The 15,053-nt window shown below is 47.0% G+C and overlaps 1 protein-coding gene across 1 annotated transcript in view; it reads left to right on the top strand.

The window, feature by feature from the left end:
• The window catches only part of LOC146179756 (ATP-binding cassette sub-family C member 3-like), a 109,163-nt gene extending 96,659 nt beyond the window's left edge, over positions 1-12,504 (top strand). Inside the window, exons 20-21 of the mRNA XM_084579330.1 lie at positions 7,960-8,154; positions 11,991-12,504. Coding sequence (XP_084435456.1) covers positions 7,960-8,154; positions 11,991-12,141 — 346 coding nt within the window. The 3' untranslated portion in view covers positions 12,142-12,504. The remainder of the gene's footprint in view (positions 1-7,959; positions 8,155-11,990) is intronic.
• The last annotated feature ends 2,549 nt before the right edge of the window (positions 12,505-15,053 follow it).

The raw sequence follows: 15,053 nt of genomic DNA, 5'->3' as shown, positions 1-15,053 counted from the left end.
CATGCCCGAGTGTAACAAGGTGGGCCACATCTTGAAGGGCATTGCTGACAACGCTTTTAACCTTCTATTTTGCAAAGATTGTACGACGGTCGACTCCGTCCTCGAGGTATGCTGGCGGTTTGAGCAAGCTAAACATCGTCGTATTGCTCCCCGCTTCGACCGCTTGCCAAGCGTAAGCCTCAGCTCTGGTCAGCCGTCCGCACAGCCATCTGCCCAGCCCACCGTTCCGGTGGTAGCTGCTGCGGCTCCGACTGCGCCCTTCCCGACGCGATACCCCGAATCTACCCGACGCTACCGCAACCCAGAAGAATGGCGGACCTTGGACAACCGACCCATCTGCTTCAACTGCTCACGTGCCGGCCACATTTCTTGCAATTGCCGCAGCCGTAGTGTTCCGCCACCTCGACCTCGCTACTATCATGATCGCAGCACCGTCTACGGACCACACCCAACCTCTCTCCGTGATACGCCCTCTCGTGACTTTAACCCGCCTACCCCGCGCATGTCCAGCCGATCGCTGTCTCCCCAGACCCGCCATTCTCGCTCGCCCATACCTCACCGTTCCTCGTCCTCTAACTTCTCTGGACCGCTCCCGGAAAACTGATCAATGCAGCTCCCGGAGGTGAAGCTGCATTGACGACCCGGCCCGAAAATCCTCTGCTGATCCTCGCTCATCGCCGCAATCTTCTAGATATCTGTGTAGATGGTGTGCCTGTTACCGCCCTCATTGACACTGGTGCCCATATTTCCGCCCTCAGCTCTTCGTTTCGCCGCCGACTCAAAAACGTTGTCACACCCGCCTCTTCGTTAGCCGTTCGTGTCGCCGATGAAGGTGTCGCTGCCGTCGTGGGACTTTGCACTGCGCGCGTGAGCATTTGTGGTCGAACTACCCCTGTGCTCTTCACTGTAATCGATCGCTGCCCCCACGATGTGATCCTCGGCATCGATTTTTTAACGGTGCACTCTGCCCTGATTGATTGTTCAAGTGGCCTCCTTCGCTTAGACCTGCCTTTCTGCTCCGACCGCACAGATATCCAGCCACGCCTCTGCTCCGTCGAGTTTGTTCGTCTACCGCCCGAAGCTGCCATGTATGTTCCTTTGGCCCCGTTTCCTGCTATTCCTGATGGTACATACGTCACTTGTCCAATCACCGATGTTGTTCTCCACCGTAACGTCATACTCCCTCACACTGTCCTGACCGTCACGGATAACAGAACCTATCTTCCCGTCCTTAACTTTAGCCGCTCTGTCCAAGTTTTGCTCCAAGGCATTGCACTCGCTGACTTGCTTCCGTTGGCTGACTGCGAAGTCTCTGCCCTCAAGCCTGTGCCTCTGTCTGAACCCCCCGTATCAGCTTCTCGTTCGCCCCTTTTTTGCTCCCATGATAGCACCGGATTTGACACCTCAGCAAGCCAGTGCTCTCTTCGACCTTTTGTTTACCTACAGCGACATTTTTTATTTTGGCGACCGACCTTTGGCCCAGACATCTGTAGTTACCCATCGCATCAATACTGGTGATGCCAGCCCTATTCACAGAAGGCCTTATCGAGTCTCCCTTGCTGAGCGCCACGTGATACAGAAGGAGGTCGACAAGATGTTGACAAGTAATATTATTGAGCCTTCCTGCAGTTCCTGGGCGTCTCCTGTCGTTTTAGTCAAAAAGAAAGATCAAACTTGGAGATTCTGTGTAGATTACCTCTACCTCAATCAGATCACTAAAAATGACGTTTATCCGCTCCCGAGAATTGACGACGCCCTCGACTGCTTGCATGGTGCCAGCTATTTTTCCTCGATCGACATGCGTTCCGGCTACTGGAAAATAGCTGTCGACGAACGGGATCGAGAGAAAACCGCATTTGTCACCCCTGACGGACTATACCAATTCAAGGTCATGTCATTTGGCCTCTGTAACGCACCTGCGACCTTCGAGCGCATGATGGACTCGCTTCTCCGTGGCTTCAAGTGGAAAACGTGCTTATGCTACTTAGATGACGTTGTCGTTTTCTCTCCCACGTTCACAAGTCACCTTGAACGGCTTTCTACGATACTGGCAGTCTTTCGCCGCGCCGGTCTTCAACTCAACGCAAAAAAATGCAGCTTCGGCCGCCGCCAGATCAAAATCCTGGGACATGTGGTTGACGAAAATGGTGTGCAGCCCGACCCTGATAAAGTTCGTGCAGTCCGCGAGTTCCCTACACCACGTAATACAAGTGATGTGCGAAGTTTTCTCGGGCTCTGCTCCTACTTCCGTCGCTTCATTCGGAACTTCGCTGACCTAGCACGTCCCCTTACCTCCCTTTTGCAGAAAAACGTGAATTTCTCGTGGAGCCGTGAACAAGCTCAGGCTTTCACAACGCTCATTTCCGCGCTCACCGCTCCTCCTGTACTGGCGCACTTCGACCAGTCTGCGCCTACAGAACTGCGCACCGACGCTAGCGGACGTGGTATTGGCGCCATCCTTGCCCAGTACCAGCACGGCCACTATCGTGTGATTGCCTATGCCAGCCGCCTTCTTTCCCAGTCCGAGCGCAATTATTCCATTACGGAGCGCGAATGCCTTGCACTTGTTTTGGCGTTGACTAAATTCCGCCCTTATTTGTTTGGGCGGCCCTTCAGCGTAGTGACGGACCATCATGCCTTGTGTTGGTTGTCATCACTTAAGGACCCTACTGGCCGCTTAGGTCGCTGGGCCTTGCGATTACAAGAATACACGTTTACTGTTGTGTACAAGTCAGGCCGCCTACATCAAGACGCCGACTGCTTGTCCCGCCACCCCGTTGACCCTCCTGAACTTTCTGACAATACTGCTGACGACTGCGTTTTGTCCATTTCGAACTTTCTCCACATCGGCGTCGAACAGAGTCGTGATCCTTCCCTGCGCCCCATTATTGATCACCTGCGCAACGACAGCACCGATCCGTCCATCAGTATGCTTGTGCTGCTTAATAACACATTATACCGACGCAATGTGCGCACAGATGGTGTAGACCTTTTGCTTGTTGTCATGACACATCTACGTTCTGCTGTTCTTGCGCACCTTCATGATGCTCCTACAGCAGGGCACCTAGGAGTGTCCCGCACATACGACAATGTTCAACGGCGATTCTACTGGCCTGGCCTCTACCGCTCTGTTCGTCGCTACGTCGCCGCCTGTGAGCTGTGCCAGCGCAGGAAGACCCCGTCTCTTCACCCTAGTGGGCCCCTGCAACCACTCGCAGTTCCAACTGAGCCCTTTTCTCGAGTTGGTCTCGACCTACTTGGGCCATTTCCCACATCCGCTTCAGGGAACAAATGGGTTGCCGTAGCGACCGATTACACCACCCGGTATGCCATAACCAGAGCTATCCCCACCAGCTGTGCCTCTGACGTTGCAGACTTTCTTTTGCATGACGTTATCTTGCTTCATGGTGCTCCTCGTCAACTGCTCACCGATCGCGGTCGCTGCTTCCTTTCTAAAGTTGTTAATGACCTTCTGCGCTCATGCGCTACGCGCCACAACTTCACAACGGCCTACCATCCACAAATGAATGGTCTTACTGAGCGCCTTAATCGTACCCTGACCGATATGATGTCAATGTATGTTTCTGACCATCACCGTGGCTGGGACATCTCTTTACCTTTCATAACATTCGCTTATAACTCCTCCCGGCATGATACCGCCGGATACTCTCCCTTTTATCTACTCTTCGGCCGCGACCCTCTACTTCCCTTCGACACCTTACTGCCTCTTGACGATTCCTCCTGCAGTTACGCTTGTGATGCCATCGCCCGCGCTGATGCCGCCCGTCATATTGCTCGAGACCGGCTTCGTGCATCCCAGCGTTCTCAAAAGCACCGTTACGATCTCCAGCACCGTGACGCATACTACCCTCCTGGCTCCCTCGTACTCCTCTGGCTCCCTGCTCGACATGTAGGCATGTGCGAGAAACTTCTGCCCCGCTACGTGGGCCCTTACCAGGTCTTGCGGCAACTTACCGACGTGACGTACGAGATTATCCCTGTGAACCGCCACTCTCCTGCAAACCATCATCCAGAAGTCGTGCATGTCGCCCGTCTCAAACCTTATATCTCGCGCTCACCTGTGTAATCTACGCACCGGGACCGTGCTTCTTTCGCGGAAGGGGGGGGGGGGGGTATTGTTACGGTACGCAGTGAAAGAGACGATGACGAAGTGCTGGGCTAGTAGAGAAAGACGACGCTGCAGCTACGTCTGGTTCTCCTGTGAGTGTGTCCCTGACGGTGAACTGTTGCGGCTACGACGTACCATCGCCTCCTAACATCTCTACGTGCCTCGTAACAATATGAAGTTATGTTCTTATTATTTCTAACACATGGTTGTCTACTCTCCATTACGACGACGTCGCTTCGACAGAACGAGCTGTATGCTTTATCGCGTGCACTTGTTTCGCTATAGATAATGTGGTTTATCACAGTCGTATTGGCAAATCAAAAACAAAAAACCTGCAACAGGAAGCCCCAAAACCCGCTCAAAACCGGTAAATGCAAACTTTTACTCCTTTAATTTAGTTTGTCTGTGAACAATGTAACCAATATTATAAAATATTACAGCACTTTTTTATTTTGGCTACAAACTGTGGTCTACGAAACTTTTGTTCTGAGGAATATACCGCTGCGTCGTGGAGATTGAAGAGATGGCACCGGCGATCTAAGGAGAAAACTCCGGTTTGGAATAAAACTTTTGTTGTGGCATGGAAAGCGGCGGAACTTCATAATACTTGAATTGCGATAAAACTACAGCTAGAGGGAAGTAGAAATCGAGCCCCTGACCACTGGGTCTTGAGTGGGACACGCTACACCTACAAGTGACTGAGGCCCCGTTCGCGCGGCTCGGTTAAAAGCGTTTTTATATCCATGTCAAGTGGTCTTTCACATATTGTCGTAGCTTAAGGCTGTATGCTAAAGCGTAGATGTGAGCGAGGAGGGCACGGATTGAGGGATTGTGGATAAAGGTGGTAGAAAAATACGTTCAGATAACACCTGTACAGCAAGCACGCATTACCATCAACCAGTGCTTGAGAAGCAATGTTGATATCCTTTGTCAGCTAATATTACACAGTCTCCCGAGAACATTCGCTTCAGCCACATTTTCCTGCTAGTTGGGGAGTACTGGTAATCTGGCGATACTGGTGGAGTACTGCTAATACGTTGGGAGTACTGGTGTACTGGTGGTTCAGCATATACAAAATAGATGCAGTATAGTGTTCTACGGAGTGCAGTAGTCACTATTTGAGTAAAGCTTGAAGCCATCAGATGTTAGGTTTTATTAGGACTGAGTACCCTCTATCAGCCCAACAGTAATATCGTATATTCTCTTTTCTAAGCTCCTTTTGTGGCAACAGCATTGCTGTTCATATATAACATTTCGATAGCAACAGCAAGAAGAATGACTGTGCAGCCAGCGAAAAATTGTTAGCATGACTGTGCGTTTGAGCTTTGAGCTTGCATGCTAAAATATTTCCTAAACAGAAGCCCTACCTACAGTAAATGCTCAACTCATCACGCATGGCCACGCATTCATGTGTCACCCGGCAAACTGAATGCAATTAGTGCCGTGATTTGCGTTTTCTTTAAATTTGTATATTCCTTATAGTGTAAGATACTGGTAGTAGACATCAACAAAACATTTACAACTTTCAGGCGTAAAACTATGTTAACTTATATTATATTAGAACAAAACATTTACAACTTTCAGGCGTAAAACAATGTTAATTTATATTATATTAGAGATTCTTTCAGCATAAAAAAAAGAAAGGGGAGTGCACGTGACACATTCAGAACCATACTTAATCGAAGAAATTTGGCTTGGTTTCGGTTTATGGGGTGTAACGTTCCAAAGCGACTCTGCCTATCAGAGAAGACATAGTTGAATCTCCTGAAATGCTGAAAATTTGGGGATCTTTAATGTGTGCTGACATCGAGCAGCACACGGGCGATTTTCTTTTCACCTCCATCAAAAAGTTACCACCGCGGCCGGGATTCGATCCCACATCGTCGGGCCCAGTATATTGAGTGCCTTAAACAATGTGTCACCTCGGCGGGGTGCACTCTGCGATAATTGCGCGCCTAAGTATTTCTGGGCCTCTAAATGGTGGAGTGGCATTAGGAGCAACATTTTCTCTTATAGCGCGTAGGGGAAAGACGCTTTGGAGCGTAGTCCTCTATTAAAGCGCGAATTTTCCTCACTGGGCTAGGTAGCCTTGTATTTCGTAGTGCTGAAAACAGCTTCTAAGGATTATAGAGGACTGACCAAAGCCTGACATTTCTTTCTGATTAAATTTCTCATTACAGCTCCTCCTCAGGAACCTTTATGAAGGGCAAGAGGCCACAGTCAGAACTGGGCATGGTCTTACTGATTGGTTTCCGATTGAGAAAGGGGTGAGGCAAGGCTGCATACTGTCGCCCTGCCTATTTAACCTATATGCAGAGTGCATCATGAGAAAGGCCGGTCTGGACGAGTCTTCAGCTGGAGTGAAGATTGCTGGAAAACGTATCAACAACCTTAGATATGCGGATGATACCACTTTAATGGCAGAAAGTGAAGTGGAACTCAAGAGACTTCTGATGCGCGTACAAGTAGAGAGTGAGAAGTTTGGGCTTAAACTGAACATTAAAAAGACGAAGATCATGGCGTCTTGCCCTTTCAAGTCCTGGAGCATCAATGGACAAGAAGTGGAAGCTGTGACAGATTTTCTGTTCTTGGGCGCCAAGGTTACCTCGGAAGGAGACTGCAGCCATGAAATTAGGAGACGCCTGCTTCTGGGAAAGAGAGCAATGGTTAGCCTTGACCGCCTAGTAAAGAGCAGAGACATTAGTCTGCCAACCAAGATCCGTATAACCCGTGCTATGGTCTTTCCAGTTGTGATGTATGGATGCGAGTGTTGGACTGTGAAAAAGGCTGACCGCCGAAGAATTGATGCGTTTGAATTGTGGTGCTGGCGAAGACTCTTAAGAGTTCCTTGGACTGCCAGAAGATCAAATCAGTCGATATTGTCGACCATAAACCCTGACTGCTCATTGGAGGGTCAAATTCTAAAGTTAAAGCTCAGCTACTTTGGTCATCTGATGAGAAGAGAGGAGTCGCTGGAGAAAGATTTGATGTTGGGAAAGGTTGAGGGTCGCCGGGGAAGGGGTAGGCAGCGAACGCGATGGTTAGATGGCATTCTCGAGGCATTGCAGATGAAGCTATGTGATGTTAAGAAGATAGTGAGAGACCGGAAAGCGTGGCGTGACATGGTCCATAGGGTCACGAAGAGTCGGACACGACTGAACGCCTGAACTGAACTGCATCCAGATATAACTTTGTATAACCTACTGAAAAAAAAAAAAGGCTGAGTGAAGTAATCTCATGTTTGCTTATCATACACTGTCATACGTTAGCTTCCGTTTGTCCTATCGTAATCCATAAACACTCCTTAGTTCGATGATACCGCAGGTGTTTTAATAGGTTTGCACTCGTTATATGCAGAGGCATGCACGAATATGGAGCAATCGTAAAACCCACCTTATGAAATTCTGCAATTTTTCAATGAGATTGAGCAAGGCTTACGACCTAGGTGTGCTATTAAGGAGGAATAAATAAACAAATGTAAGCATATTCTGCTCGCTCATGTGTTGGCACCTCTTGCTCTAGCACCTGTGGGTTTAGTACTTGCACATGTTACCGCATAACGTATTATAATCTACTGGAAAAGAACGGCATATTGAGACAACCTCATGTATGTTTTATAACACAGCGTCCTAAATATATAATACAAATAGTATGCGTTGTCCTGCAGATATTGTACAAAACGAATGAAAAGGTAGACGTTTTATGACATTGGGATAATGTGTGTGCGGAATTAGATGATATGAAGTTTTTTTCGTAAGAGCACTCCAGAACCAAGTAAACATTTTTATCTTTGAGGTAATACATATGCTCTTCTGGACGTTCCATCGCAGTGTAGGCCAGCGACAGCTCGTGTGCCTGGTCCGAGCCCTGCTTCGCGGAACGAGGATCCTCCTCCTGGACGAGGCTACGTCACAGATGGACGGCGACACAGACCGCCTTATCCAGACTGCGCTTAGGAGGGCGTTCGCGAAGTGCACCCTGTTCACCATCGCCCACCGCATTCACACAGTCCTCGACTACGATCGGTAAGCTTGGAACTTAAACCACTATGCGTTCATTGTGAAGAAAAGCATAAGAGGCAGAGAAGACAAGAAAGAGGAAAGGCGGCTGGAAAGAGGAAACAATTATAGATGATCCTGCTGCGGGTCATCGCCGCAAATAGATGAGTTGAGGCCTACTGGTTAAGCGGAAAAAGCAACCGCTGTGCCATGCTGCACTGGAAGAAAACGAATGAAGACAGGAATACAAAGATGAGAAGGAAATAATAGCAAAAGGGCAAAAGTTGCGAGTAGGCGAAAACCACGCTAGAAAGTCACAGTTTCTCGTGCAGGTCGTACAGGTCCGACAAAAAACGGAGTACCTGTAGGTTTCCCCCGCAGATGATTACCATGGTCACCGTTCGATGATCTTCACCTTCGTCATCGGATGTGGGTTACGGTTCTCTAGTCATGTTGTAAGGCTTGTGTTATATACAAAAAGTATAAAGGGTACATGACTAATCATAATGTCTTTTCATGTGCCAGTGCAGAGGCCCGACTATGAGAAGCACCCTACCGCTGTAATAGAATACAGTTTTGCGTAAGGTGAGCATAAAGGCCTGAATACATCACAGTTTTTGTGTCTCTGCTGTAGAAATGTGTTTGATGACGGCAGGGGATCAAGCTCGCGACATCGCCATCAATACTAGAGCGCCTTAGAGGCTCAGCCAAGGTGATGGGTGCGCTAGGTAACTAGGAGTTCTTTCATAATAGTGACAGGAACCAGGTTAAGCCAAAATATGTTTGTTGGTATGACAATGTATAGTGCGTGTGGTCGTGAAGGCATTTAGTTAATCCGCAGCCACGTCCGAGTTTCGCATCCACACTTGAGTATAGCGCTCTACTTGTGTTACGACACTCCACATGCCATTGCGTTCCGCGACAACTGAGTTAAACTGCGAAAGTGTCCTGACCGGGAATGCACATGCACATTGCAGCTATCATTACACGGAGTTTTCAATCAGCGGTTACTAAGACATCCATGTGGTCGTCAAAAGGGAGTTGATGAGCCGCCGTTATGACAAATAATTTTGGTTTGCAATGCTGAAAAAACGGCGGGGTTTTTAACATGTCTAAATACAGTGCTGGGAACGAGACGAAGCACGAAGAACGGAGAAGCACAGACACAGGCGTCGTATCCAGTCGAAGGTGCGAACCCACAAAACATGGCAACATCAGGTGGCACTATTTTGTTCGGGATGCAAAAGGAGAGTGGCCGGGACCGGAAGATCGCACTGGCCGCGAGGGAGATGAGAAGGTTAAGGTCCCAGGTAAAACAATTAACAGAGCCCAAAGAACAACAAATGAAGCTCACGAGAGGGAGGTGTCGGGCCAGCTGGTATTGTATATGAAAATAACAGCGCTGGAAACGAGACGAAACTAGAAGAACGAAGAAACACAGACACAGGCGCTTCTTTGTTCTTCGTCTCGTCTCTTTCCCAGCGCTGTTATTTAGATATGCAATACCAACTAGCCCGACTCTGTTGCGATTGAAAGAAGAATGAAAAGAAAATGCACGGGCCTGCTACTGGCTCTGTAGCTGAGCCACCTCCGCTGCCTCGTGCGGACAGAAGAGAAAATATAGAAGAAAAAGAAGAGGGAGCGAAAACCGCGCCCCGCCACAGTCGTCATCTACCACCTAAGCGGTAGCGGATGCAATGACGGCCTACATTTTTTTAATTGGTTCACAGGAAGGAAACGGCGCAGTATCTGTCACACTTGTTTCTGTGCACACCTGCACCACGCGGTAAGGGAAGGGAGGAAGGTGGGAGCGAAAGTGGATAGAGAGAAAGAGGAGCCGCAGTGGAGGTCTACGGAGTAATGTCGACCACCTGGGGATCTTTAACGTGCGCTGACATCGCACAGCCACGGACGCCTCTTCGTTTCGCCTCCATCGAAACGCAGCCGCCGTGGTCGGGATCGAACCCGTGTGCTCCGACACAGTAGTCGGGCGTCTTACAACTGCACCACCCAGGCGGGGATGATGGCCTACAATAGATAAACATTCGGTGGCAGGATAGCCCCTGCGTCATGCGGTGGTGACCTACCTGTCCCAGCCCCATCAGGACCAGGAGCTGACCGCTCCAATGAACACCTCACTCTCGTTTTAACACGGCTGAACCTAGTGCTAGAGCGAAAGCTGCGAGCGTTGCAGTGACAGCCTCTATAACACTAACTTTTCAATAATAATAATAATAATAATAATAATAATAATAATAATAATAATAATAATAATAATAATAATAATAATAATAATAATAATAATAATAATAATAATAATAATAATAATAATAATAAATATAATAATAATAATAAATATAATAATAATAATAATAATAATAATAATAATAATAATAATAATAATAATAATAATAATAATAATAATAATTATAATAATAATAATAAATGGTTCACAGGAAGGGAAAGACGCAGTATCTGTCACACTTGGCCTGTGGAAACCTGAACCGCGCCGTAAGGGAAGCTGATTGATTTACAGGAAGGGAAAGGCGCGGAAACTGTCTCAATGTGTTTCTGTGGACACCTCAACTGCGCCGTAAGGGAAGGGAGGAAGGTGCGAGTGAAACTGGAAAGAAAGATTTGGTTTGGTTTGTGGGGTTTAACGTCCCAAAGCAAGTCAGGCTAGTGGAGGACTCCGGAAATTTCGACCACGTAGGGTTCTTCAAAGTGCACTGACATTGCACAGCACTAGGGCAATCGCCCGTGTGCTGTGCGATGTCAGTTGCGCAACGTTGCTCAGTTAGACGCAAAAATCAATTTGTGCCCTGTAAGGAAGGTGTTGTTTATTCCATTTCGCTTTCTTGCGGGAAACAATATATCGGGCAGACGGGACGTTGCCTCAATGAACGCCTCAAAGAGCATCACTACAATGTGCAAGAAGAAGTGAAAAGGCACCTCGGCATTCACTGCAGGGACTGTGATAATTGCACGCCACAATTCGAACATACGCGAATGATAAACACCGCAATCATCTAATCCGTGACATTCTAGAATCCGTTGAAATCGCGAGGGTAGATGATGATTGTGTTAATAGTGCTTTGGTAGCTCTAACAGCGAAGGAATTGAGGTTTCTGAACGCAAGGCAATGACGCCGCTGTTGTCATCCGCAGCTGGAGATATTATGTATCTATGTATATCAGTGTCATTACGTTTTCTTTTGTTGATTGTTCCCAGTATATATTTTTGTGGCACAAGCAATAAAGCATCAGTTGAAAGTCAGCGCTCGTTTGTGCACTTCTTATCTCCTCGTTTTCTTTGCGCTGTTTACCCTCAATGGATTACCAACTTGCCGAAGCGTCTGTTTTAGCCTGTAAAAGGTAAATGCTTCCAACGTGATGTACTTGTAATGAAATGATGTAATGAAAGAAATAACGTGATCCTCGAGAGCTATTAGTTTTTTCCCATCTCTACACTAATTATATACAAGCACTGAACGCTGATTGCGAATTGAAGTCTAATTGCAGTTGCGCGAATGTATTTAAACGAATTGGAAAGCAAAAAGAAAACGCAGCAACAAAATCGTTGAAAGGAAACAAAAGAAAACTGTTCCGCAGCTACGACAATGGGAGGAAGCCTTTGCGTAGAAGTGCATGCTTGTTTTCTTAACACGTTACTTGGCGTAAACTTTATGTCAGCGCCTTATTGGCACGGTTTTTAACCTTCTCCAATCATCACTCACTCTGCATTATCACAAAATTTGTGCATAGGCGCTTCACTTTTGTCCGTCCAGTAAAACTTATACAATTCTCCGTTTAGCAGTTATTCGTTTCCATTCATTTACTGCATGCTTATGCATCTGATTTCAGGATACTTGTGATGGAAGACGGCAGAGTCAGGGAGTTCGACACCGTGCAGACGCTGCTGTCTGACGCATCGTCCCTGTTCTACAGCATGGCCATTGAAGCTGGAATTAACAGTCGACGAAATCAGGTCGAATCCCTCATCACCGCTTTGTAGCAGATGCTTCCTTCGACGCACTGCGAGTCATCAGCGTGATGAATTACTCTCATGATGAGAAGCCTGTGGCGGCATCAAATTTAAACACACACAACGAATACAGATAAAATCAAGTTGCCCATCTGGCGCCCACGGGGTGCCAGGCGATATTTCGGATGTCTGGCTTTTTGTTGCGCAGATCAGCCCATTGTTATTTATCTTGAAATTATTTGTGTGGCTGTTGCTCGTTGTTTGTACTTTTTGTTGTACTAATTTTGTTCATATTTTCAAACACATAGCGCTCCACCGTTCTCGTTTTCTTGCAGGATGATAATTATTGCTGTGCTCGATTGCTGTTATTTGCAGGATTTTAAAAGGCTACGTTCGAACTGGATGTTTCTGGACATCATCAATAAACATCTCACTTTTTGTCGAACTACTTACTTAAAGAGACATCCTTGTTTAGGCCAGAAACTCTGGCCAGAAGCCCTAGATTATTTACATTTCCCGATATATGCTTCCTCCAAATAGGAGTCAAGGTTTCTATGGTCAGCTGCTGTGAAATACACAAAAATAACAACGGGAGTTTCGCCCGAAACCAAAAATGGAAGGCTAAACGTCCGCGTAGAGCACTTTGGATGCAAAATATATGTTCCATGATTGCCCATTTCTTTTTACTGGTTCTAACTACAGTGTTCTAGAAGTAGTTCTAACTATGCAGACACCCTTCATAGTATTAAAAAATAATAGAATAATAGATTAGATTAGGAATAATAGAGTATTACATTTTCGAACAAATGCGCTTAAGCTACATTTCTGCCTTGACAATGCGTACGCATGACACGAAGCATTGGCTTAAAATTTTTCTTGGTTCTTCTCGAATTCATTGCAATGGGCTAAGCATACCCGCAAATGTAGACACAAAGGATCTAGTTTTTCCTAACTTATTGCGCTTTCTTATCTGTTCCGAACAATTCTCATTGCTTGTCTTTCGCAATGAAAACTGTTACCTATTATAGTATAAATGTGGTATCGTTAAGGAATATTTAGCAAGCCAGTTGCAGTCGCGTTTGACTGAAATTCATAATCTTCTACACACGTTTCCCACAGACAGTTTTAAAGTGGTTTTAATTTAGAAAGCAGTAATGGTCCAAAATATCTTTAACATACGTCTTTAACATAAAACAACTTCGATTACAGCTGAGAGTTTCCAAGATGTGCCGCAATATTTTGGGCGCAGTAGTGACTAGCGACGATCTCGCGATGACGAGCACAGATACGACAGTGTAGAGCTACCGACAACAATGTATATTGTTAGACAGCATGCTTTCAAGGGGCACGAAAGGAGTGAAGCTGATTTTGTACTAGCGCGGAAATAGCAAATTTTTATCCTGGTTAAACCTGGCATCCGAGCTCAAGCTTTTTTCGCATGACTACACGTCTGCCTGGCGTCTGTGCCGAAGCGTTGACGCACTCGGCCTGGCATGCACCTCATACATAACAAGACTGGGCAACCAAGCGCCGGCGAATTCCTTGTTAATCTTCCGCCTAGTCACGCGGTATCACAGCGGAGAGCCCCTGGGACTTAAATCGGGAGATCACTTTGTGGAACCAGGCTAATGGTACGGAGGAGGACGACGAAGCAGTTTCCAGGGCAGAGATGCCAGGGCAGGATATGCCAGGGGAAGTTGCCAGGGCCAGGATAGAAAAGAAAGAAAAGGGAGAGCAAGACGCGTGCCGCAACAACAGCCATCGTTCACCACCGAAGCAGTGGCGGGAGCAATGACGGCCTACAACAGATAAAATCCGAAGAACTAGCGGTGACGGAGGCAGTTCACCCAGCTCTCTGCTCAGCGCTGATGCGCTCCTCTTACACACAGCTCCCTCTCTCCTATCATCGCTGAAATGAAAAGTCGCCGGCGGCAGACGGCACACTTCTCAACAATATAGTAAAGCGCTCAGCTGGGGATATAATTCCTAGAGTATATTCTAGGTATTGTACTGGAGATCCTAGGGTTGGAGGTTTGATTCCCGGTGGAGACAAGGTTAATTATTGTTTTTTAACTATACCTCCTCGAAAGTGTGATACCCTCTGCCAACAGCTCCTGCTGACAACAATGACGCATTAAAGGCTTTTGCCTTAATAAGCAGCCGCCGCGGCCGAGATTCGAACCCGCATCTTTGGCACAGCCGTGGAGCGCCCTCATTGCACTGCCGCGACGGTGGCTACTGTTTTGTTGCGTTAGACGAGCGTTATCTCAGTTAACGTTCGGTTTTACATGGTGTCTGCGTAGTTTACTTTGGTTTTGGACCATACTGGTGGGGTAGACATTTCAAGCGGTACACCAGGGGACAGAAGTGGCGTACTCCCCGCGAACCACAACAATTGCATTTTTTCAGTATAAAAAAAATGTGTCAAACAAAATTGCTTGGACAAGATGGCAAGTATATCAAGGAGGGTACGTTATGCATATCTCAGAAATAACTGCTTCTCTGCCGGAAAAATCTGGCGGGCAGTTTTCTCGCCGCTCATGGAGTATGCCACTTTTGTCCACAGGTGAACATGGTTTGACATTCTAGCCTAAAGTTCAATTGCTTTTAAGAAATAATATTTTGTAGGCATATTTCGACACAGTGCTCATGATCCCAGTAAAGCTACGCATTGAAAATATAGCGACAGGTGAGCTCCGCCTTAAGAGCATGATGCGACATCGGTCTGTAATCCAGACTTACAGCAAAAAATAGCGTAAAGTGGTAATGCATCTTTGTCCCATGCATAGCTTGCAATAACTTCGCTCTCCGACCACACGGAAGGCCGCTGAGTGGCATAGCTTAAGGCTATCGTAAAGTCGTAATGCATCTCTTGTCCCATTGCGTAACTTCCATATAACTTCCACTTGCTCTTCGACCACATGGAAGGCCGTTGAGTGGCA

The sequence above is a fragment of the Amblyomma maculatum genome, chromosome 9 (genome assembly GCF_055883805.1).
Source record: "Amblyomma maculatum isolate TAMU_Amacu chromosome 9, ASM5588380v1, whole genome shotgun sequence".
Taxonomy (NCBI): domain Eukaryota; kingdom Metazoa; phylum Arthropoda; class Arachnida; order Ixodida; family Ixodidae; genus Amblyomma; species Amblyomma maculatum.
The sequence above is the reverse complement of the archived record's forward strand: the minus strand, read 5'-3'. Positions and strand labels throughout refer to the sequence as shown.